General features: G+C 41.7%; 1 protein-coding gene across 5 annotated transcripts in view; it reads right to left on the bottom strand.

Moving 5' to 3' along the window:
- The window catches only part of TNIK (TRAF2 and NCK interacting kinase), a 415,560-nt gene that overhangs the window by 53,786 nt on the left and 335,685 nt on the right, over positions 1 to 26,089 (bottom strand). For 4 of the 5 annotated variants that reach the window (XM_027875754.1, XM_027875755.1, XM_027875759.1 and 1 more), the window contains 4 exons: positions 23,416 to 23,580; positions 20,082 to 20,321; positions 16,054 to 16,160; positions 783 to 946 (listed from right to left, as the gene is read on the bottom strand). In XM_027875754.1, coding sequence (XP_027731555.1) covers positions 783 to 946; positions 16,054 to 16,160; positions 20,082 to 20,321; positions 23,416 to 23,580 — 676 coding nt within the window. The remainder of the gene's footprint in view (positions 1 to 782; positions 947 to 16,053; positions 16,161 to 20,081; positions 20,322 to 23,415; positions 23,581 to 26,089) is intronic. The other variant, XM_027875758.1, reaches the window with a different exon arrangement.

The following is a 26,089-nucleotide window of genomic DNA, read 5'->3' as shown; positions in this document are numbered from 1 at the left end:
ATATATATACACTTACATACAAATACATATACTTACAGTCACACACATACACACATATATACACACATACAAATATATATACAACATATATACATTGATTATATACACTTACATACAAATGCACACACTCACACACTTATATATACTCACAAATACAGACACACTTGTATATAAAAATACATACAAATACATATACTCACACACTCACATATACACACTCAAATGCAAACACACACCCATACATGTACTCACGTACAACTACATACACAACCACCCAGAGAAACATTCACACAGACACATTCATACATAGACACACACATTTGCTCACACACATACACATGGACACATGTATACATGCAGACACACATTCACTCACACAGACTCACTCACACATACAAACATACACTACCAGAATCTAGAGTTTCATAGCTCAAAGGAAGCTCAGAGACCATGAGGATCTGATTCATTTTAAAGAGGAGGAAAGTGAGACTCCAACTCTAGAGCTGAAAGGGGCTTTAGAAATCACTTGGGTCACAGAAGAAAAATGAAGCCAAGAGAGATGAAATGAATTGCTGAAGGTCACAGAGGTAGTATGAGGCAGAGCATGGATTTGAATCCAGATCTTTTGACTGTAAATCTACCACTGTTTTGCCACATATCCCAGTCCTGGCACAAAGTATGCACTTAATAAATGTTTTTCCATTTCATTCATTCACTCCATCTTTGATATTCTTCCTAATAAACCACACGATACCACCAAAAAAGAAAGAGGCGATTTTTACCTCGAACTCTGTTCCGTTCACTAGACCCAGCTTGAGAGCCTGGCTGGGAACCTCCCTGGGAGCTAGGCTGAGAACTTGGCGTGCTGGAGCTGGAGGAGCTGCCACTGCTGGTCCTCTGCAAGGGACTTTCCAGGATGGGCTCAGTTCTCCGCAGGTCAGGGTTGCTGCACAGACATCAGATTGAGAGATGATCTAGGTTACAATGACTTGGTGAGACAAACAAAACCCCTCTGCTGCTAACATGGTGTTACCGGACTCTGAAGTTGGTATCAGGAGAAAGGAAAAGCCACGTGTTCTGACCTGTGCTATGGAGGTGGCAAAAGGAAAGAGAATGGGCATTTCTCCTAGATGAACCTGGGCCTTCCATCCTGCCTGCGGTAGACAGACCGTGGCTCTGACCTGTGATGGCTGTTGGTGAGCCATAAGGGTCGATATACCTTTGATTCTGTCCAATCAACTTTCCCCACAACACGGACTGCGTCCCTTTTTAAATTTCTTCTTGATCAGTCATTTTTCAATTGTGTCTGACTCTTTGTGACCCCATTTGGGGTTTTCTCAGCAAAGATACTAGAATAGTTTGCCATTTCCTTTTCCAGTTCATTTTACAGATCTGGAAACAGAGACAAATAGGGTTCAGTGATTTGCCCTAGTAAGCGTCTGAGGCCAGATTTGAACTCAGGAAGATGAGCCTTCCTGACACTAGACCCAGCCCTCTATCCCCTGCATCTCCTACCTGTCCCCTTTTAAATTTATGGTCTTAAACAATTACTCAAGGTTCAGAATGGTTAGGTCACCTGTTTAGGGTCACTAAGCTAGTGTCAGAGGTAGGATTTGAACTCACACTTCCTCCCTCTAACTTTTAGCACTGTTTAGCCCTTCAGTCTCATTTTAAAAAATTAGCTTAGAATGCATTTATTGCATGAAATAAACAGATTAAAAAACAGGCTACTGAGGCAATAAATTTATTATTCTCTGATCCTTATTTCATTGATCCTATGATTCCCAAGGGGCTGGCTTACTTCAAATTCTAATAATGTCATAAAGCTTGAAAGGGTCTCAGAAGTCATTCAGTTTGACTCCCATTTTGCATATGAGAAACTGAGGCCCCAAAAGGTCACAGGGTCCTAGATATCGAGCTCTAAGGGACCTTAGAGGCAATCTAACCCACCCCCTCTTTTTGAAGATGAGGAAAATGAGGTTTAGAACTGAAATGACTTTCCCAAGGTCACACAGGCAGGAAGTGGCAAAGATGGCTAGAATACAGGTCTTATGACTTAAAATCCAGTGGCCTTTTGAATATTTCACACTGCCCTATCCCTCCGAGCTCTAATACCTATTTACTCCTTCACTTTTGCCAAGGGAGCTGCCTTCTTGTGAGAATATTCAATCTAATCCTACTTCTCTTGAAGGGAAAGCAACTTAGCATTAAAATTCTCAGTTGTCAGAGAATAAGTGACAGTTATTTGCTAAGGTCACTCTCTGGATTTTCTATTGGTACCAAACCTTACTATCTCATTCCCCTAAAGAAACTACCAATCCACAGAATTCCAAGGCAAATCCTCCTAATACTCACTATTTATACCATTAGGCTAAGAAACATCCTTTTCAAAGAAACTCGATTATCCAATAAATCACTTCCTCCAAGAACCCTACACGAACTATTTTGGCATAACTACACACTCTCCCTATCTTTCTCTTGGTTTCATATTGTCATTTTTCTCTAATAAAGAGCTCATGAGGAATTTGCATAAGAGTAATCAAATTAGTGGGTGGGCAGGAAGAGGCCAGTCCTAGGGATGCCTTGGACTGCCAACTACCAGTATTTCTGAGGAAGGTCAGTCAAGCCAACGTAACTCTCTCGATGTTTTCAACCAATTTCTATACTTGCAGCAGAATTTCCTATACTTGTTCCATTATGAGCAAGGTGCTAGAAAGCAAGAGAATGAGATGTTAAGTTGAAATACATTTGTGTGAATGAGTCATAGCTGAAAAGTCTCCCTACTAAAATATTATTTAGTTCTATCAAGAGGACCAAGTGATTTCTCTGGTTTGGTGAACATTTTTTAAAGTGCCAATTATGTGCTAGACACATAGGAAACACACACAAGAACAAAACATTCCCAGCCCTCGAGGTGCTAATATTCTACTGGAGAGGTGCATGAAAACAGACCAATTCGTATATGGCATGATGGAAGGACTTGGAGAGTATTGGCAGCTAAAAGGAAGAGGGAGGCTATTGGAGAAGAGGTGGAATCTTGAAAGAAGGCAAAAACGGTGAAAGGTAACATGAAGAGGGAGTGTATTTGGAAGGCAGGGTGCACACAAAGGCCAGAGATGGAATGCCTAGTTCAGAGAAGAGGTGACATTCCTGTTTGGGTAAAACACAGAGTCCATGAAAGTGATGCATGAAATTATGGTGAAAAGGTAGGCTGGGGCCTACCAAGTTTTTAGAGGGATTTTAATGTCCTTTAATGGCAGACAGAGAACCTTGTGTTTGGTAATTTTTCTATGCCTCCCTTATCAACTCACTATCCCAGTCTCTACATTGGCTTTTCCAAACCTTTTCTTCCCTCCTCAGATCCTCCATGGCTCCCTCTCCTCCCACTTTCTCAGCTGAGAACCTTGCTTCATATTTTACATAAGAACGGCAAGGCCATTTATCATGAGCCCTTTCTTTTCTCCTCTTCTTTATCTCCTATCACTCAAGTGCCTACTGCCCTTCTCTCCTCCTTCACCAGTCTCACATGCTGAGGTGACTTACTTCTTACCAAGGCTAACACTGTTCAGATGATCCCATTCCTTCCCTCCAATAGATGGTCTCCTCTTTCATCCCCAGTGTCACTTATTTTCAGTCTGTCCTTATTGATTCATTCCCTGCTGCCTACAAACATGGCCATGTTTCCCTCAGCCTAAAAACAAACAAACAAACAAACAAACAAACCTTCACTCAACCTCCTGTCTGTGGCTAGACTCCATGACAAGGTCCATCTACACTAAGTGCCTCCACTTTCTCTCCTCTCACTCTCTTCCAATATGGCTTCCAACGTTATCATTCTAACGAAACTGCTCTCTCCAAAGTTAACTATGGTCTCTTAGCTGCCAAATCCAATGGCCTTTTCTCAATCCCCATTCTCCTCAGCCTCTCTGCAGCCTTTGACACTGTTGATCACCCTCTTCTCCTTGGTGCTCTCTTCTTTCTAGGTTTTTGGGAGCACTCTCTGCTGGTTTGTCTCCCTTGCTGGATCCTTATTTAGGTCATGCTCACCACCATAGGTGTCCCCACAAAGTTCTGTCTTGAGTCCTCTTCTCTTCTATGTCATCATTTCCCCAATGTCATGGTCCTCTTCGAGAACCGAGGACAAACCGCAACTCTTGTCTATGTCTATACTACTTCACGTAGTGATCTCATCAGCTCCCATGGATTTACTTACCATCACTATGCTGATGATTCTCAGATCTATTTTTCCTGCCCTAATCTCTGTTGATCTCCAATCTTCCATCTCCAGCTGCCTTTCAGACATCTCAAACTGGATGACCAGTAGACAGACACTCAATATGTCCAAAATTAAACTCTTTGTTTTCCCCTAAACCCTCCCTGTCCTTCTATCTTTCCATTCAGGCCACTATGATCCTCCCATCCCTCAGGCTACCAATCTAAAGTCATTTAGGATTCCTTACTATCTCCCACCCCACATATCCAAGCTCTAGCCAAAGTCTGTGGATTTCACCTTTACAACATTTCTCAAATACATCCCCTTTTCTTTTCTTTCTTTCTTTCTTTCTCTTTTTTTTTTTTTTTTTTGGCTAGACAGTGGGGTTAAGTGACTTGCCCAGGGTCATACAGCTAGTTAAGTGTCATGCGTCTGAGGTCAGATTTGAACTCAGGTACTCCTGACTCCAGGGCTGGTGCTCTACCCACTGTGCCACCTAGCTGCCCCCCATACCCCCTTTTCTACTCTGACATTGCCCCAACACTGGTACAGGTTCTCATGAGCTCATATTTTAATTTTTGCAATAACCAGGTGGTGGGTCTGTCTGCCTCCAGTCTCTTCCCACTCCAGTCTGGCCTCATTTAGTCACTAAAGTGATTTTCCTAAAGTGCAGGTCTGATAGCCTCACCTCCTCCTCAGTCAACATATTCCAGAGGTTCTAGTAATTCCCCATTGCCTCCAGGAGCAAATACTAAATGCTCTGTTTGACATTCAAATACCTTCTTAATCCAGCCCCCTCCCACCATTGTAGTCTTCTCATCCAGGCACAATGGCCTCTTGGCTATTCCTTGAACAAAACCCTCCATCTCTTGTCTCTGGGCATTTCCCCTGGCTGGGTTTCCACCCCCCCCACCTTAAAATCCTATTTCTCCTTTCCCTGGCTTCCTAAATCCATTTGGATGCCAAATGGCAAGCTCTATCAATTCTTCCTTCATAATGTCTCTTGCCTCTGTCTATTGTTCTCTGCTGGCCTTGCTCTGACTCTAGCTCATCACCTCTTGACTTTCGTCAGAGTATCCTAATGGGTGTCCCTCACTCCAGTCTATCCTGTTCCACCTTCATCTTTCATGTAAATATATGAAAACTATGATTTTATTAGTGTAAGGAATTCCCAGTCCCTCCACCAAGCAGATTACGACCTACCTGTGACTTAGTAGATAGGTCCTACGGGGTAGACTGAGGCACAAAAAGGTTAAGTGATTTTCTCAGAGTCACATAGTTAGTATCAGTGGATAGACCTGAACCTAGGTCTTCCTGACACCAAGGTCAGTACTCTACCCATTATGCCATGATCCATGGTGGTGCGTGTCATAGTATTGTGGACATTGCATTTCCAGAGAACCTGAATTTTAATACCAGCAGGGTCTAATTGTTCCTTACAAAACTTGCCAAATAATCTTCCTAATACACGGGTCTGAATTTGTCAAAACGTAAAATCTTGAAGTTGGAAACAACCCCAATAAGTGGTCATTTGGCCTCTACTGGAAGGCTCTTAGTGTTGGGGAACACACATATTGGGAAGAATGTGGCTACGTTCCTTTTCTTCTGGAGAAAAAAAAATCATTATAGATTCCTGACTGTTGTAATTCTCCCATTAGACTGTAGCTCCATGAGGGCAGGAACTATGTTGCTTTTCATTTCAGGATCCCCCCTGTGATACGTTACAAGTATGGAATCAAGGATGTCACTCTATAAACGGAGGGAGAAATGATGATGAACCTATGTGCTTTGCTGCTACCCATACAATGCCAAGAAAATGAGAAAATAGTGCCCAGGACATTGGGTAGTCTCACCTATGGTGGATTTATGTGGGGACATGTAAAAGAGTAGGGTGATATAGGCAGGAATGGATAGGTTATGAGCCGCATCATTGGAAGGAGGACTGTCAATCAATCAACTAATTAACAAGCATTTATTAATTGCCATTTGTGTGTCAGACATTGTTTATGAAAAGAGAGATCCTTTGGTGGATTAGAATATCCCCAGTGCCTAACAGAGTGCCTTGACCATGGTGTGTGCATACTTAATGTCTGCAGAGTGGAACAGGTGCTGGGGCATGCAGAAGGGGAAAGAGACTGAAGTCAAGGGGACTAGTTAGGAGGCTTTTGCAGTAATCCAAGAGTGAGATAATGAGGACCTGGACCAAGGTGGCAGCAGTGGGAATGGGGAGGCACATGTTATTAGCCAGAAGTCTGTCTACCAAAGAGGGGGCAAGTTGTGATCAGGAACACAAATGGTTTATGTGCGATGCTAATTGGTCCCCAGGAGAGCTGTTTCCCTGACCTTGGCCTCATTAGCACTGTGTTCTCACCACTAGAGCTAGCCAGTGGAGAGACTTCCATTAATAGATGGCTATTTTAGCTGCTGAAAATGGAATCTTCATCTAGAATTTAAAAAAAAAATGCAAGTAAAAACATAACCTTTTATGATCCTTTCGAGAAAAGAATATTTGTGCCCATCTTCTTGTGTAATATTGTATGGGATAATTTCTTTTTTTGCCCTTTGCAAAGTGTCTCTGAGATGGATGGCCCACCTGTGAGCACCTTCTGAAAGATTTTGAGAAATGCTTAATGACCTATGGACTCAGCACGCCCAGCTGAGTCCCAACACCTGGAGATCTGAAAACATATTAATGACTGGCTGAACTTCTCATTTCTCGTCCTGATCTTTGGCATCAGGAAGGTGATTGCACTAAGGTGACACCTGAAGTGAAGTGGGAATTATTTAATTCATTGGAAGCACACAGACAGTCAAAGTGGAAACCAAAGGCCCCAACATCGATTTCTGGGCCTGAATGTCTGAGTTTGACTGTCTCCAGGGACTAATGGGCTGGAGGAGAGCCAAAAGGCCACTTTACTTTGTGCTAAGATAATTCAGTCATGCTTTCAAAATGAGGGCTAAAGAGAAATTAGGAGTATGCAGCCAGGAATGGATCTGTGCACATTTTAACCAGTTCAATTCAATCAAAAAAATTAAACAAACATTCATTAAGCACCTACGCTATGTAGACCCCAGAGAAAAGACAAAATTTAGATGACACATAAGGCCTTTGCCCTTGTAGAGTCTTTATAGGCTATGAAAGGAGTGAGATGCAAACACAGATAACCATAATATGCAATATCACATGGTATGAGCAAATTAAAATGCTTTTTGAGGTCTGAAGGTGAATATTATTACTACTGGGATGACAAAGGATGGCATCAAAAAAAGAGATGCCACTTGAGAGAATTTTCAAAGGGTGGGTAGGCACTAGTAGATGAATCAATCATCTGGTCAACAAGCATTAAGCACTTTACACGTGCATGTGCCTGGCACCTTGTGAAGTGCTGGGGATATATAGAAAAAGAAAAAGGCACCCTGCCCTCAGGGAGCTTCTATTCTAATGAGAGAGATAACATGTACAGAAGTACAAACAAGAGCAAAAGAAAAGGAAGCTTAGAAGGGAAGGTTCCAGTAAGGGTATGTGAGTGTGGGGTGGGGCAGTAGAGGGTAGAGGCCTGGGATTGGGAAAGGCCTCCTATAGAAGTACTGAAGGAAGGCAAGGATTTGAAGAGGAAGGGGTGAGGAGGGTGAGTCTTCCAGATGCAGGGAATTAATGAAGAGTAATGGAGATGGGAGGCGTGCAGGATAATACTGATGTGTCTGGACAACGTAGTATGTGGAGAGGAGAAAGGTGTAAAAAGACTGGAAAGATAGGAAGGGGTTTAAATGCCAAAGAAAAGAGTTTCTTTTTGATCCTATAGGTAGCCACCAAAGTATAAATCAAGGGAGAGGAAGACATCCTAGGTGCTGTGATCAGTGTGAACAAAGATATAGAGGTGGGTAAGTTCAGGGAGTGCAATAAGGAGCAGAGAAGTCCACTGTGGCTACCACAGAATGCAAAAAAAAAGGGGGGAAATAATAAGATGAAAAGTCAGAAAGCTAGGGTGGCAGCTGATTCTGGAGGGATCTGGATTCTGAGCAAAGGCATTTCAACTTTAAATGGTAAGAGAAAACGATGGAAGATTATTTATTTAAAATCAGCAGAGAGATACGACAAGGTATATACCCAAGAAAGATCAGTCTGACAGAGATATGAAGGATGGATTGGTGTGAGAAGATTAGCATACATGTTGGGAAACTATCACAATGTTCTGGGGTAGGGGCCAGTAATGAGGGTCTGCACTAGGGTGATGGTAGTATCTTAAAGAAGATAGGGTAGGGTACTGAGGTGGAGGTTGTAACTGATTGGCTATGAGAGGTTAGAGAGAGGGAAGATGAATTGGAAGGAAGGAAGAAAACAAGCATTTATTAAGTAACTACTATGCAGCAGGTACTGTGCTTTATAAATATTAGCTCATTTGTTCCCCTCACCATTTCTGCAAGATAGGGGCTATTCTTATCACCCCCATTTTACAGCTGAGGAAACTGGTGTGGACAGAAGTTAAGTGACTTGCCCAGGGTTACCCAGCTATGAAGTATCTGGGGTCAGATTTGAACTCAGGTCTTCCTGACTTCAGACCCAGAGTTCAATCCATTGTACCTTCTACCTGTTTTGAAGATAACTGTAAGGTTATGAACATGGCAGACAGAGTGTGAGCATCAAAGATAGAGAACTCAAAGGCACGTCAGAATTCATCTAACCCAACCTCCTCCTCACTGTATGGATGAGGAAACTGAAGCTCAGGAGGGATAAAGTGTTTTATCAAAAATAATAATTCCAGAGAGTGGAAGCAGACTTAGGGGGCGAGATGCTAAGCTTGGTTGACAGTAACATGCTTGAGCTGTGTTGAATTCAGTGGGACACAGATATTGAGATGCTGAGACATGAGGCCAGAGCTCAGAATAAGGATAAATGCCGTGTTTCAAGCTCTGTCTACTTTGATTTGATTTGGAGTTTATTTGGCTCACCAGAGAACTGTCTGGACCACCAAGTGCCCCAGTTCAGTGATTTACTTGGGGCAATATAGCTAGTAAGTAACTGCCTTAGGATTTGACCTTTGGTCTTTTGGGTGCGTTTCACCTTTTACACCAGGCTGACCCAAAGGCCTGGGTTGAGATCCCACCTTGGAGACATACTAGTTGTATGACCCTGGCTAATAAGGGCATTGATTTGCATCAATACAATGTAACTTCCTCCTTAGGGAGGTCCCTACGCCAATGAAATCACAGGTATAATCCATGCCTTGGGGATCCCAGTAATAAAAAAGATGCCAATAAAATGCAAAATGGCACATTTGGATGACTGTAGTAGGAAGTACATGTCAATAATGAAACCAATCTGGGACTTCTTACACATGAAAGAAAGGTCACAGGTCAGATCTTGATTTCAGCTCCTCTGATCCATTTGAAAGCTGTGGGCTGTTCAGGAGGAGGTGGGCTGGGCAATATTGCTTATTGATTTTTGAGGTCAATGAATAATATAGAGTACCATGCGCTTTGGGCATGGAGGGCAGAGGAGCACTCAGGGTAGGGGAGGATAATGCCTGTGTTATCACCTGGACTTTGACAAAATCTAAAGAGCAGAGTGCCAGGAACGAGAAACGACTTTTTTAAAAATGCGTGCTTCAAGGAAAATTTGTAAACATCAAAATGAAAGGATGCCATAACCTGTCCCCTACAGGTAGGGAGAGAAGGGCGTATGTCCACGAGTATTAGGCTATCCAGCAAGTGGCAGTGTCTCTTCTCTGGCAGCAGGGGAAGCATCTTAAATAAGAAGGAAGATTTCACTGATCTCAGAGAACTACCGCACCATGAGTCATGAAGATCTGGGTTGAAGTCCTGTCTCTAACAGTGTGCAACCCTGGACAAGTCATTTCATCTCTCACTCGCCAGGCAGCTATCTAGGTTGAAGAGCAAGGGCAGATTTGCATTGAGAGAGGGAAGGGAAGCTCTCAATGGGAGCCCTCTATAGTGATGAAATCATAGGTCTGGTTAAAACAAAAATTGTATTATACGTAATATGTGTATTGCAAATAAATATATATGTATACATACATGATTATCACACACAGTTATATTATACCTGTATATACATATACACACACATGTATGTATATATTTGGATAGCTAGGTGGCACAGTAGATAGACCACTGGGTCTTAAGTCAGGAAGACTTATCTTTCTGAGTTCAAATCTGGCTTCAGACACAGACCCTGGGCAAGTCACTTAACCCTGTTGGCCTCGGTTTCCTCATCTGTAAAATTAGCTGGAGAAGGAAATGGCAAACTACCCATGTAGCTTTGCCAAGAAAACCTCAAATGGAGTTACAAAGAGTTGGATATGACCAAAACAGCACAACCATCAAAATGTGTATATTTGCACATATTTACATGTGCATGTACATAGAAATGTGCATGTGTGTATACATACACATATACACACAAGAGTATACATGCAAACATTAAAATACTCCAATGGATCTGTGATATTATTTGGAATTTCCTTTCAATTATGCAGATGACAATGCAACCATGCTTGCCCAACCTATGAAACACCTGCCTACATACTCCCAAAATTTCACCAAAGAAATGTGTTGAAGCCTTCCTTGATTTCTCCCAGTTACCAATGGAGCACCCTGGCTGTCCACTTGTCCTTGACATGTATGTGATCAGTGTATTCTCTCTTTCTCACATACAATTCCTTGATGACATCCTATACTCCTGTTCAGAGCTCCTCACTTGGTTACACATTGCACCCTGCTCACACTCCTCATGTACCTCTCCAATTGCAAATGTATATGATTCATTTTCAATTCTTCCAAATGACTGTGTTCTATGTCTAACTGCCGCATAGTAACATCAGTAACATTTCTGCCATGATAGATTGGTCTTTGCTCAAATGGGAAGCTCAGAGATACATAAAGGATCTTTCCAAAGTCCCACAGGAAATCCAGCTCACCCATTTCTGGTTCTATTCTGCTGGAAAGGAAGTGAGTATGAAAGTTTTGTGTAGCCTATAGAATGCTAGACTTGGAGTCAGAAAGGGCTTAGTTCAATTTCAGCCTCAGATCCTTACTAGTTGTGTTTCTAATGTGCCAAAAAGCATGCTGAGCAATGAGATACAAAGGAAGGCAAAAATAGTCCCTGCCCTCAAGAAGCTTCCATTCTAACGAGGGAGACAGTGTAAAAAAAAATAGGTACGTACAAAATACATACAGAAGAAAAGGCAGGTCGCCTTGGTGAGGAGAATCAAGTGGAAGAGAGACTTGGGAAGGCTTCCTATGGAAGAGGTGGAGTTTGAGCTGGGTCTCAGAAGAAGCCAGGGAGAAGGAAAGAGACCATTGTGGGAATGGAGGACAGCCAGTACAAAGGCATGGACATGAGGAAGAGAATTTCATTGTGAGGAACAAGAACTAGGCTCCTGAAGGGCAATAATTCATGTGAACTCTGGAAAGGCTTAGCAAGGTGATGAATACTCTTAAATGCCAAACAGGGGACTTTATATTTGATTCTAAAGGTAGGGAGCCCCTGGAGCCTCATGAGCATGGCAATGACATGGACAGAGCCATGCCTGAGGATAATTGAGTTGGCAGCTGAGTGGAGAATGGTTTGGGGTTAGGAGAGAGATCTAGAGCTGGGGACAAATTAGGAAGCTGGTGCATAGTTCAAGTGAGAGGTGTTCTTGTAATTACATTATTTCACAGGATATTTAGCCATCACAGCTCACAATGGCCAGCATTTATACAATGCCTACTATGTGCCAGCTATTGTGATAAGCACTTTACAGATATTATCTCCTTTGATCCTCTGCCAGGTAGATGCTGTTATTATCCCCAATTTACTGTTAAGGAAACTGAGACAAAGGGAGGTTACGTTACTTGCCCAAGGTCACATAGCTAGTAAGTTTCTGAGGCCAGATTTGAACTCAAGTCTTCCTGACTCCAGACCCGGTACCCTATGCACTGTGCCACCTGGCTACCATGACAATCATTTATTACAGTATCAATGGGAAGAATCTGCAAAAAAGAAACAGTGAAGATATGTGTAGACTAGGAAACAATATCATTTGCTGAGGATGAAGTAGGAGGAAAATTTTGTGAAGAACTTAATGAATCCATCCAGGGCAAGTCCACACATGCTCTGATCCTTAGGGACTTTTAGGCAAAGGGGGAGAACATGGAGGATAGAGAGAAAAATATGGGAAAATAGGGTTTAAGAAGAAGAAATGTGAGAGCCGAAGATGCAAAGTTAAGTGACTTGCCTAGGGTCACACAGTTAGTGAGCATCTGAGGCTGGATTTGAACCTAGGGCTTCCTGACTTCATGCCTGTGCTCTATCCACTGAGCCGCCTAGCTGCCCTGGAGAGGTCCCTTACTGCTTCTTCGATCATTTGATAGCATTGAGTGAGGACTTTTTTCATGGTCCTCTTAGGTAGTACGTTACGGTGTCCTTTCCCCTTGATACTTGTACATTCCCATGGCATCAGCAAGTCCTTTGACTTGCTTTAGGTTTTATCCTCTGGGACTTCCCGTGCTTCCTCCTGCTAGAAACAGCATCATCACAAGATTCCAGAAACCACCAACTATTTTATCTGAAAGTGTTTCTGAGTCCAAATGCTAACATGAGCATCACATTATCTTCCCGAGGGATTGTTCCCTTGCCCATTCCACCCTTCAAGCCTTCTCTTGTTCCCTCTGGAAGCAATAAACTTTCCCCTTGGACCTCATAGCACATTTCATCTTGTACCTCTTAAATGCTTTGATCATGTACTGTTGTATACTGTAATTATATAGAATCTTAATGGAATCTCAAAGCGGGGGTCGGGGGTAGGCAGTGTGGTATAGAGAAGAGCATTAGCTTTGGAGTCAAAGGACCTGCATTCAAATCTCAGCTTGGTCGCTTACTACTTGGGTGACCCTTTCTGAACCTCAGTGTCCTCATCTCTATTGGATTTGGTGACTATAGAGTCCCTTCCAACTCTAAATCTATGAGCTAAAAGGTTCTTGTATGTATTTGCCCTTGATGTTTTTTTCCTCTCAGTTTTACAAATTCAGTTCGACTATAATTACCTAATGCCTATTTGACTCTGGTCCAATTTGATTTAGTAATGGCTGTGTAAGCTTAATGCATTCCTCAAATGTTGGCCAACAGGAGAGAGTTGGCAGCAAGGGTTATGATGTAGGGGTGACCTGTTGGGCTCCTGATTACACTAAAAGTTATGTTTCAAAGCTTAACAAGTCCCATCCACACTGTATGAAGATTCCCAAGATTCCAAGATCAGTTAGTCTAACCCTTTTATTTTGCTGAGGAGAAAACTCAAGTCCAGAGAAGAGAAAGGACTTGTCAATGGGCACAAAAGGAAAAAGTGAGTAGGGCTGGGATCTGAACCCGAGCCTTCTCAGTCCCAATCCACTCTTCTTACTGTGCCATTTCCTTAGTATCCCTGCCTGTCCACTGCTAAGGGAGGCAGGTGACCGTGGAAGAGGATACAACCAACTCCTCCCCTTGCCAGGCCCCACAGCATTCTCCAAAACCCTGGAAACATCCAAAAACACATTGAAGGATCTGACTGAAATAAATGAAGTCTGCTAGAAGCAAACTAGAAAAAAAAATAACTCTTATTTATATATAGTTCTCTAAAGTTTACCAACTGTAATTGTAATTGAATCGATATTGTATCTATAAATATAAATAAATAAATATAATTGCATCTATAAAACTCGGGAGGGAAACAGAAAGAACAGGTGAGTTAGGTAATATAAGTGATTATCCTTATTTTACAGATGAGGAAACTGAGGCACAAAGGGTTCAAGTGACTTGCCCAGGGTCACACAGCTTGTAAGTGTCAAACCCACATTTTCTGAATCTCAGACCAGAATTCTTGGCACTAGACTACAAAAATGTCTAAGCTTTTCCTTAGTTCTCAGGATGTCACTGAATTAGAACTGAAGGTTGCTGTTAGATTGTAAGCATCTGGAGGGCAAGAACTGTATCATTTTTCCCTTCTGTCTCTCCAGGAGTCGGCAAGGTGCTCTATATACAAGCAAGCACAAAATTGATGTATTTTTTTTTTTAAACTGCTGTTCATTCGATTGCCTACATATCTGTATTTGTTATGTTATTAAAGGAAAAAAAAAAGCCTGAGATTACAACATTCTTGGACCACGTTTCTAACATTCTAATTTAAGTGGCCAAGCAAGAGCGCCCTGGGGACAAGGTTCAAAAGAGGAAGACATAAGGACAATTGCAGACTTATCAGTGCCTAAACAGAGAGAGTGAGAAAGTTCCTGTTTGCAATATCAACATTCCTCTGGCTTCATGGTCAAGTTGCATTGTCCCACGTGGTACTGCTCTACAACAACAGGACTGCAATGAATCTGACGAGGAGCTAGGAGAAAATGGCTCACTGAAAGTCGACTGCAGTGGCTAATACTACTCAAGATTACCGCCTCCCTGCACAGTTCCATCTTATTTATGGACTGACCAGCTCCTAAGGCTGCCGCTCATGCAGAGAGGAAACTTAAGCCTTTAGGAGCAGAATCATTCCATATTTTAAGGAGATACACAAAGAATGGTAACATTTATCCCCAGGATTTTCTCTTAAGAGTCAGTTTTCTTCCACTATTACAGAGTCAATTGGGGAGAACGAAACTGCCCATTAACTCTCATCTTTCTAGATCGGGGGTTCTTAACTTGGTATCTGTGAATTTTTTTTTTTTTAGTATTCTGATAACTGTATTTCTCTATAATTGATCTCCTCTGTAATCCTATGTATTTCATTTCTTGCATTTAATGGCCAAAGGAATCTGACAAAAAAAGGTTACGAACCCCACTTCTATACCATGCCTCCTTCAAGACAGTTGAAATCCCACCTTCTAGAAGAAGCCTTTCTGTGTCCTCCCTCAGTGTTAGTATGTCCTTTTTGAGATTACCTTTCATTCACCCCATATCTGTTTTGTATGAACATAATTGTTTGCATTTTGTCTCCCCCATTAGAATGGGAACTTCAGGAGAAGATAGTCACTGTCCTCAAGGTGCTCACTATGATCAGAGCTGATTAATATGTAATTATTTCTTCTGCCATTACTTTAATTGGAGAGGCATCAACCTGAAGTGCGAAGCATATAGGATCTGGATTTGGAAGATTTGGGTTTTAGCTGTGACTCTGCTATGAACTTTGTGACTGCGGACAAATCATTTCACCTCTCTAGGGCTCAGTTTTCCCATCTGTAAAAATGAGGGTGCTGGATTGGATAACTTCTTGTATTTCTAGGACCCCTTTGGCAGTATGACAAAGCCTATGGAGCCCTCCTTAGAATAATATTTTTAAATGCACGAAATGCATGGGATGAGAAAGGAAACTAGTTATATTGAAATATAGTCATCAAAAATATATATTTTAAAAATTTTCAGATCTCAGGTTAAGAACCATTGGCTAGATGGTCTCTAAGTTCTTTTTAATTTCTTAATCTTAAGCATTTCAATAACTCCCAAGCATAAGTGAAGCAACCCACTGACCAGTATAACTACTTCTTCCTCATTGCTTAATTGGTCATTGAAATCAGTTTTGAGAGCATCATAACATAGCTCCAATCATTTCACTTTGGGTTCAATTTCTACTACTCTAGCATGAATTGGTTCAATCAAAAAGTATTGATTGGGTCCCTCCTGTATACAGAGCACTCTTGGAGTCTATGAATGAAAGAGAAGGCACCTTTCTTGCTTGCAAAGAGCTTGCAGTACAGATTGGGCCCCAGAATACAGAGGAATTCATAAAGATAGTGATGAAAGCAGTGGGGAAAGAAACAAGGACAAGGTTGGAGGTAACATTTTCTGTAGTCTTCTGATCTGATTGCCTTACCTTGCTCTAATGGGCTGTGATCCAAGTCTGGGTCCCAGTGCATTTCCATTGCCAGGGGAGTTCTTCCTGGCTAATGCTGGTGATATGGAAGTTGTTCGTTGAGGCACCTGGAAGAAAATCAGAATGTCTCCAGATGTTAAGGAGGGACAATTACAAACAAATCTCCCTAGTCCACATTCTACTCCTTTCCAAGATATATCTTTATCTACATCCATGTGTATGTATGTATGTATGTATGTATGTATCTATCTATCTCTATATCTCTACATCCATCAATCTATCAATATATGCAAATCTATATAGATGCAGATATCGATATATAGATATAAAGATGTATATCTATATAGAGCTATATATATAGATATATCAATATATAGAAATAAACTTATATATCCATATCTATAAAAATACATATATAGTCATCTATCTATAGAGATATATGGAGATGTAGATAAATGATAAATATAAATTTCACCCTTAAAGTTGTAAGAAATATCTAATACAGGGCAGAATTACCCTCCTTCCCATTGTCCAACATCCAATTCCTTGAGTGAAATCTAAAAATAATCCACCTTTTAGGGGAAGCGATCTAAATTTGGGAGACAGAGAGACAGAGACAGACAGAGACAGACAGAGAAATGAAAATGGTCTGAATCATTGTGCACTAGACTGAGAATGTGTAAATTCGATCTAATCCTAGTACTGGCAAGAGTAGGTAAACATGCTGACAGAATGGGTGCTCAGTTTCGCTGATCTTGCTGTGATAGTTTAGTTGGGGAGGGTGACACAAAGAGACAAGGAGGAGAGTGCCTCAGCAGACAGGCAAGGAAGCAGCAAAAGGGAGTTATGCAGATTAAGATGAACCCTGTTCCTATCTCTCCCACAGCTTATGGGCAAATAAGAGACTGATGAGAATGAGGAAAGAAACCTGGGTATCAGGGCACAATCTTGGTCATACTCCATACATCTGGGAGCCCTGTCACCAGTGGAGTCACAGAGCCAACTGCAAAACCAGCTTCCTGACATCAATTGTGCATTTTGGGCATTTTCCATATCAGATTGAGTTTGTAAGCACAATTTTTTTAAAGACCTGTTTTAGTTTTAAGAGGCCAGTTGGTTTTGGAATATGAAGTGTAATAAAACAAGATCACTCATGTGGATGAATAAAAAGGACTATCTTTAATTAAAAGACTGTATACAGTATCACCATAATGGTACTGGTAGGAAAGTCATCATCTTTTCACCTGGGAAGGGTCAGAGGGTAGATGTGGGCACACCTCAATTTATGGAATAGATGTATTTCTAAGTACTATGAAAAAAAGAACTATTTTAAATGCATGAGGGAAATTTGCTATTTGAGGAAAGCCTGGGATATACTTTTGAAAGAGGTTTTGTTGAATGAATCACCATCTGTTTGTTTCTTAAGTTCAGATCTGCCTACAGCTACTTTTCTTAAAGTGAGGCACACCAGTCTTAAAAGTAGATATCAATGATGTGAACCAGTGTCTCTAATGTCATGCTCCCTCTCTCTCTCTTTCTCCTTTTCCTTCTTTCCTTTGCTTCCTTCTTTCCTTTCTTCCTTCCTTCCCTTTTCCTTCTGTTTCTTCCTTCCCTCCTTCCATCTCTTCCCTTTCCTTCTTTCTTTCCTCCTTCTCTTCCTTCCTTTCCTTTCCTCCCTCCCTCCCTCCCTTCCTTCCTTCCTTCCTTCCTTCTCTCAGACCTGTCTGTATCTTTCTTGGTGAAGAGAGTCCTGGTAAGAAATTTCCTCTACCAAAGCAGATTAGCCCTTCTTTACTATAGTCTTAGTTGCCTCTGTTTGGCTTTTAAAGCCCTTTATCAGTTTACCTCCTGCTAACATTCTCATTTTCTTGGACCTTATGCTACTCTCCTAGTCTATGAACTAGTGACATTGACCGCCTCACTCTTCCTCGAATAAGTCACTGCATCTCCTGACTCCGCGAATGGGCGTCAGCTGCTCCCTATGCCTAGACTTCTCTCTCTCCTCCCTCTGTCTCCTGACTTTCTTCAAGTCTCAGCTAAAGTCCTATCTTCTGTAAGAAGCCTTCCTCAAGTCCCCTTGATGCTAGTGCCTTCCCTCTGCTATTAGTTTCAAGTTAGCCTCTACATATCTTGTTCGCACATTGTCTTCCTCATTAAATTGTGAGCCCCTGAAGGGTGGGGTCTGTTTTTGCCTTTCTTTGTATCCCTAGTGCTTAGCAGAGTAGGCTCTTAATAAGTGCTTGCTGACATGACTTGGGGGGAGTAAGTTGCCCAGGGTTAAGTAGCCAGTATGCGTCAGAGTCGGCATTTGAACCTGGGTCTTCTGAACTCTAATGTTAGCTTTTAATCTACTTTGCCATGCTGTTTCTCATTTATGCTACCACTGGCTTGCTGCCCCCAAGACTGCTTCTCTGCCCAGTCCCTCCATGTTTTCACTTTATTCCACACCTATTCCTCCTGGTTAGCTTCTCTGTTCTCTAGGTAAACCAAAACAAACACACTCCGGTCCATTTCTATTCTTAGCAACTTAGAAATCTGGACTCATGAGCTTCTTTAGTGGAGAACTGATATGGGGCATTAGGAGGATTGAGAAAGTGAGACAATCACGGACCTAAGACAAGTTTACAATGGAGTAAAGTCAGCCTTTGTCTCTGTGAGAAATTCATGGTTTAAGTACCACATGAAAACACAAATTGTAAACACTTCTGGACTTGGACTCAGAAAGACCTGGGTTTGTATCTCACCTCATATTAGCTGTGTGACCCTGTTTCCTCAGAAAAATTGATGGCCTCAAAGGTCGCCTCTAATCTATAATCTATGATTTTCTAAAACAAATGTTCAGAAAGCTTGAACTATTCTTGGTTCTAACATTTTGTGGGGGAGGAGTAGGGTAGGGTGTGTGTGTGTGTGTGTGTGTGTGAGCGAGAGAGGAGGGGGAGAGGGAGAGAGGGACAGAGAGAGAGACAGAGAGAGAGAGGGAGAGAGAGAGAGAGGGAGAGAGAGAGAGAAGACAGGAGGGAGGGAAGGAGAGAGGGCTAGGGTGAGGTGCCTGAACCTGTAATTTCATTGGTGTAATGGAACACCCATTGTGGAAACTCCCTCCACCATACATACTGGCAATGGTAACTGGTGTGTAACTTTTGTCTTAGACAAAAGTTGCCAGATTAATTAACTTACTTGTCCGTGGTTGCATAGCTCATGCGTATCAGAGGCAGGGTTCTTGACTCTGAGGCTGATACCTTAGCTACTACAAAACACCGTCTCATGTAAAGAGGTATTAGATATGGTCATGTACAAAGTATTTTGTAGCCCTCCACAGTTTGTCTGTGGTTGTTTTTCAGACTCCTCCTCTTTCCCCTCCCTGGGATGTTTCCTAACCAATGGTAAAGATGACCTGCACTGGGAACTGTTCTAGACATTCATCACATCTGGTTGTTGAATCAGAATCATAAGCTGTAGTGTTGGCCAAATTGAACCTCAGACTGGCTCCCAAGATGTCCAACAGAGAGTCAGACAAAGTTTGCGTCCATGGTGTCTTTAAGAAGGCTGGTCAAAATATCCTCAGGAACATCTGGTGTTTGCCTTTCCATTGACAAAAGATGTAGATGACTGAGTGAATGTGTCACGTTTCATTTTCATGCTCTTGTGTCAAGTAAAACCCAGACTTAGCTGACAATCAAGAGGTCCACTACTTAATGTCTCATGTGAAAGTGTATGCAATGCTTTGGAGAATCAGAGGCTTGGGCTCCTAATCCTGGACAGGTGTGTGCTGATAAGTCACTCAAACTCTCTGTGCCTCAGTTTCTTCCTTTGTGAAAAAAAGACAGGAAACAGCCTACCTTATAGGCTTGTTTAGAAGAATAACGAGGGATAAGAATGGTAAAGGACATTTTGTAAGAGTTAAATTCCTTGTCAATATAACTCCAAGGCTAGCTCTTCGAAATTTTGGATGTTAGTAGAAGTAGTCTAAAAAATCCCCATAAATTAAGTAAAAAAACCCCAAAACCCAAACACCTCAGTGGTGTTACCTTTGGTGGAATGTCTTCCTCCTGCCGTAACCAAGAGCTTCGGTCAAACTTTTCAATGCGTGGGGGGAGAGGAGGGTTTTCAGAGGTGGGATCCGAGTTCTGCCGTGGCATCTCAGCACGGTGAGACGTCACCGTCAGAGCCTCCTGGAACCCTGCTATCCCCTTTGTGGGTTGCTCATGCACTGACTGAGAGGCAGAGAGGGAGGGTCCTTGGGATTTCACCGTTACCAGATGTGGAATCTAAGCATTAAGCCAAAATGAGAGCATCAGTATTAGGAGGGGAAAAAAGAATCAGCTAGATGTTGAAACTAAACTAAAGGGGAAAAAAATCCTGGTATATGGATGGAATTATATGTATCCCTTGTATTGATGGCTTTTCATTCTTAAAAAGTTCTCAAGCCAAAATTTAGAAGTATGTGTAGGTGCTCAATGGGGCAAATATGTTTGATGCATATACATATTGTGTATATGTGTGTGTGTGTATGCACACACATATATAGTTCAATCATGTAGCTGTCTTCATCATTGAATCACTGATAGGTAAAGTGAGGCACAGAGAGGTTAAATAGGTTGTCCAATGCTGCTAAGAACTCATTAAAGGAAAAAAATTTAAAAAAATCTTCAAAAATATGCTAGTATTTCAGTACACAGCTAACACCTATAATACTATGTGTGTCCTAGCAACTGACCTGCATCCTTCTATATTGGGATTTCAAATTCTGGTTGGATGTTGTGGTTTTTAGAGGCATGGAAACTTGGAAGGCTATAGGACCATCTCAGGATAGCCACTAAGGACCAAGAAAACTTTTGGCACCAGTAGGCTGAATCTGACCTCCATTTTGGAACTCTGAGTCCTAAGTTAAGTTCATTTGCTGAACATTTTGAGATGGCATTCAACCCAACTCAGAAAGTAAATTTCAAAGAGAGCCACTGGACAGAGTGAAGTCTCAATCGTGTAATAATTCTTCAATGAATAATTCCCAAAGACATCTCAAGTAACAAAGCAAACTGCTCCTCCTGCCAAGCATACCCCAACATACCAATTCATTTTTAAACAAAGGGAGAAAGCTTCTCTGCCCACTCCAATTTTTGAAAAAAGAACATCTCTAACATCTTTAAAAAATACTGATCCTCTTAAAGGGGTCATATTTGGGAAAGTATTTTAAAACATTTTTTTTTATTGTGGACTTAACAATAATCAAGATTTTCAATATACAAAGAACAAAAATTTTATTGTTTACAAAACTGTGAACTTCTACTCTGTTTATTTCTTAAAATGTCTATTAAATTTAACAAAATAGTAGCAAAGTTGCCCTGTTCCTTATTAAATGTCTTTGTTTTCTTCTCCATGTGTTTAAATGTTTTATTGATCTGTTCCCCGGCTATTTCTATCACTAGCAGAGTAATTGCCAAGGTGTTTGCTTCCCTTAAGTGGAACAGTGACATTATGGAGGTAAAACTAGCGGTAAGAAAGAGAAGCTCTGGCCTGAGCCCCCAATACAACACAACCTTACTAAAGTAGATGATGGGAGACAACTGAAAGGACTTGTAAGAAAGCGATCTTATGCACTGGTCTTGAAAAAGCTTAGTCCCCATGAATTACAAGAGAATGCATTCCCAAAGAAATTAATTTCTCTCATGTCCTTCCAAGCCCCCATCCAAATATGAGAACTTGCTCCAGAGATGACCTCAAGGGAGAAGGGTTATTTGCTTTTACTGGACTTGTGATTTCATTCACTCTGCTGTGAAGTTTCTACTCCCATGAAGATCAGTACCTGCTCTGTAACTTCTAGTCATAGAGAGTTTCCTGGGGTACTGAGAGGTGATGACTTACCTCAGGTTACAGAATCTGAGAAGATCTGAAGCTAGGTGTTCTTGACCCTGAGGCCAACTCTGTTCAGGATACCACACTACCTCTTAAAGGAGGAGTTCATGAAATTCAAACCCCCAAAGCCTGACATATTAATGAATAGCACCCAACTTCAATGTGAAAATACCAGCCAAGTCAGATGCTCATTGGCCGGCAACTCTGCTGCAAAGTATTTGGTGGAAATTTTTACCTATTTGAGACTATCTGGGAGAAATCTAGTGCATTTGGATGAGAATAGCACTATTTCCTTTATTTTTTCTTGAAAGTTTTATTTTAAGTAGTTCATGGTTAAAAACCCTAAAGTCTCTGTGGAAAGTAGCTCTTCTCACTTCTTGTACCACAGCTAAGAAAGAATGAAGAACACAGAAGACCCAGCCATCTGGATTTTGTCTCCCTGCTTATATTCCCATGCCAATGCTCCAGGTAGAACATAGATGGCGAGAGCAAGAAGATATTTGAGAAAATATCGAGGGCAGAGCCCTTATTTTACAGATGACAGAAAGCAGGCAAAGTGAGGTTCAAATGGCTTGCCCAGCGGTATTCAGGTAGTGAGTAGCAGAGCTAGGGCTGTTTGGACTTCACATTTAAAGACAATATATAAGTTGCCACATGGGAACAGCCCATTATAGTCAGATGTCTTTAATTTCTGATAAGGTTCAAAGCAAATGCGGTCCCCAAGAGGAATGAAATTACTATGGGGCACACCAGAGGGAACCTCTATCCTTTCTTATTTAAACTGGACACATCCAGGTAGGGGATCTACCCCGATTCTTCCTCCATCTTCAAGTGCCATGGTATTGCCTAACCCTAGTACTGGCACAAACCCCATCTTCTTTATGGTTTACTCAAGACATTTTTGGGGTGTGGATTATGTGGCCAGTCATGATTTCAATGGTGGTAATCAGTGAACTGATATCACTATTAGCTATCTTAAAGGTGTCTTATAATTGGGGAAACAAATAATAATGAGCAGATAGAGGATCAGCATAGAAGTAAGGTAGAGCTGGGTTCAAGAATGATCTCTGCAGCCACTGACTGTGTAACTCCAGGCAAGCTACTTAACCTCTCCGTGCCCCTGAAGAAACTCTCTAAGAGTATAGGTTGCAGATCTGCATTGGTGGAGGAAATTTCCACAAAAGAAGTTTTCTGTGCCAGTGAAATTGCAAGTTAAGACCACAAATAGATATACAGTACAAACACACACACACACACACACACATACACACAAGTAATCAGGTTCTAATGATCTTTTTGACCTGAGATCTGTCAGGGTTCCCGGGGGATGATGAACATTGGAATAGAAATAATGTTGGATCTGTGGTGAAAAGACCTGAGTTCAAATTACAGCTTGACTAAGAGTAAGTCCTGTAATCTCTCTGGGCCTCACTTTCCCCATCTGTAGAATGGGTGTGAGGTGGGTTGGGTCTAGGTGATCTCCAGGGTCAGATTCAGGAGCTTTCATACCTGGGCATCCACTGGTCTAAGCATAGGTGGCGTCCGAGCAGGCTGCACCCCACTAATACTAAACGACTCAGATCGAGGGGGCAGATTGGGGTCAGATATCCGGTTAGCAACCTTGTGTGGCATGGCAGGGGAGCTCTGCCGGTTGAGTCTAGAACGTTCTTCCACCTGTGAGCGATCAAAAGAGACACAGTGAATACTAATTGGTCTTTGCCTCATTTCATGTATACTGTAATCACTTGCACAGCCATTTGGGGGTCTTCAGGATCAAGCCCATGTAGAAGGCCCCAGATCTCCATGCCCAATTAGCATCAAAAGACCAAAAATAGTCTTCTGAATCAGGGCAAATGTCAACAGGACAGATGCCATCACCTTACCTGGGCCTCCCTGATCCTCATGGTACAGTGGAAAGAGGGCTAAATTAGGAGTCGGGAATCTGAGTTCAAATCCCAGCTCTGTGACTTACTAACTGCATAACCTTGAGTGAGTCACTTGAGTTTTTAGGACTCAGTTTCCTAATCAGAAAAATTAGGTGGTTGAACTCACAGATTCCAAAGGTCCCTTCCAGCTCCCATATCAATCCAGGATATGAGTTTGTGTAAAGACATGATTGATTATGGAGGTCCAGTTAGTCAGCACCCAGAATGTATTGCCTCATTATGTCTACCTCCCAGAATCCCTGGCTTCCTTCACTCATGTGTCACCTCTTATTGGAAGTCTTTCCTGAACTCCCTAGATGTTAGCATCTCTTCCTCCTGTTCCTTTCTTGGCCTATTTTATATCAATCTATGTGATTATCAATCACATGCACTCTCTGTATTACCACCAGCCTACTCTTTCCCAATCAGAAGGGATTGGAATCACTACAGAGGACCAGGCACACAGTGGAGCTCTCTGGGGGCAGGGATGGTTACGTTTTTGTCTTTATTCAGTCAGTGCCTGGCACAGTGGCTTGCAAATAATAGGTGCTTAATGAATGCTTATTGATTGACGTGGAAGCACTATGGCACCAATGACTGACCTTTGGCTTAGTGAAACTTGGCTGTTAGTACCTGTCCTGCACACACCAATCCCATGAAGATTGTTTCTTAAGGCAAATGTAAAGGGACAGACAGAATGCACACTACAAGACAAGATTAGAGACATCTTGAATGGCATTCTTCTCCAAGAAAGAAAAGCCTGGGACTTTGACTCCAACTCTGGTCATTCAGCATATTTTCATGGTCTACTTCTCTGTCTTCCAAGTATACCTAGCAGTGGCTGTCTATTTTCTAAATCTTTCAATATTAGTCTTCATCCCACATTGCTAAGTCAATATTTTGTGCATGCATTAAAAAGACTGCCTACCATTTAATACACATTGAGATACCATAAATTTTCATGTCCTTCTAATTATTTTAAAGGCAACATACATTTAATAATTTATTTATATGGACAACAGGTCACCCCCAGTAGACCATAGGCTTCTTGGGGGCAGGGATTTATAATTGCTGTCTTTGTTTCCACAGTGCCTGGCACATAGTGGGCACTTAATAAATGTTGGTTGCTTGGATTTCCAGTTTGTCCTCCTGGCAGATGTGAATTAAACATTCAGTTAGTTTTTTTTTTCACATTAGTCACTCAGGAGACAAGCTGTTTCTCTATAGAAATCATCACCTAGTCATTGATATTTGATGTGTATGTGTGAATTGTCATAATTTTTTTAAAGCATGTTAATAAGCCACAATAATAGTTCTCAAACTTTTTTTTGTTCAATTTGTTGTTTATCAAGTTGTTTCAGTCATGTGCAACAATTCGTGACCCCATTTGGGGTTTTCTTGGCAAAGATATTGGAATGGTTTGCCATTTCCTTTTCCAGCTCATTTTTACGTATGAGGAAACTGAGGCAAATAGGGTGAAGTGACTTGCCCAGGGTCACATAGCTAGTAAGGTGTCTGAGGCTGGGTTTGAATTCAGGAAAATGAATCTTTCTGGTTCCAAGTCCCGTGCTCTATCCATTGTGCCACCTAGCTGCCCTTTTTTGCTCATGGCACAGTAGTATTCTTTGTTGTCAGGAAGTACAGCCTACCATGAGATTCCCACAAGCACATTGGGGTTGCAAGAGCATGTACTGTACAGTCCATGTCACACCTAGATGAATCCTATGGTGTTGTGGCACATTTTTTGAAAACCCCAATTCAAGATACTCTATGGAACAGGAAACTCTTCCTTGAAGTTTAATCTGGGGAAGAGTGGAGCAATTTAAACTTCCCTCTCTCCAGACCCCCATGGCTGTGCAAGGTACATGTACATACATTCTATATATACAAAGCTTATGCAGAATATTGTGGCCATTTGCCACAATATTCCATTTCCCCTAGAAGTGCACCACATATCCAAACACAACTAATGGAAACAGAATATAATCTTAAACCAGAATGCTCCCCCCACCACTTTTTTTGCAGTAGGTTACAAAGCAAAGAACTACTGACTATCATATGGATTGCCAGGACAAGGCTAGCTTCAGGATAAGAAATAAAGGTGAGAACTTCTTGCCAAGGCAGCAGCAAATAAAGCAAGACCCAACCATGCACAATATTATTTCTTCAAATACCACATGTATACCTGTATTTTTATAAGACCAATGTGCCCAACTAAGCTGTAACTTGCAATTCTGACATCCAGGGTAACTGGAATT

This window comes from Vombatus ursinus, unplaced genomic scaffold (assembly GCF_900497805.2).
Source record: "Vombatus ursinus unplaced genomic scaffold, bare-nosed wombat genome assembly UNPS02014810.1, whole genome shotgun sequence".
Lineage (NCBI taxonomy): Eukaryota > Metazoa > Chordata > Mammalia > Diprotodontia > Vombatidae > Vombatus > Vombatus ursinus.
This window is presented reverse-complemented; position numbering and strand designations above follow the sequence as displayed.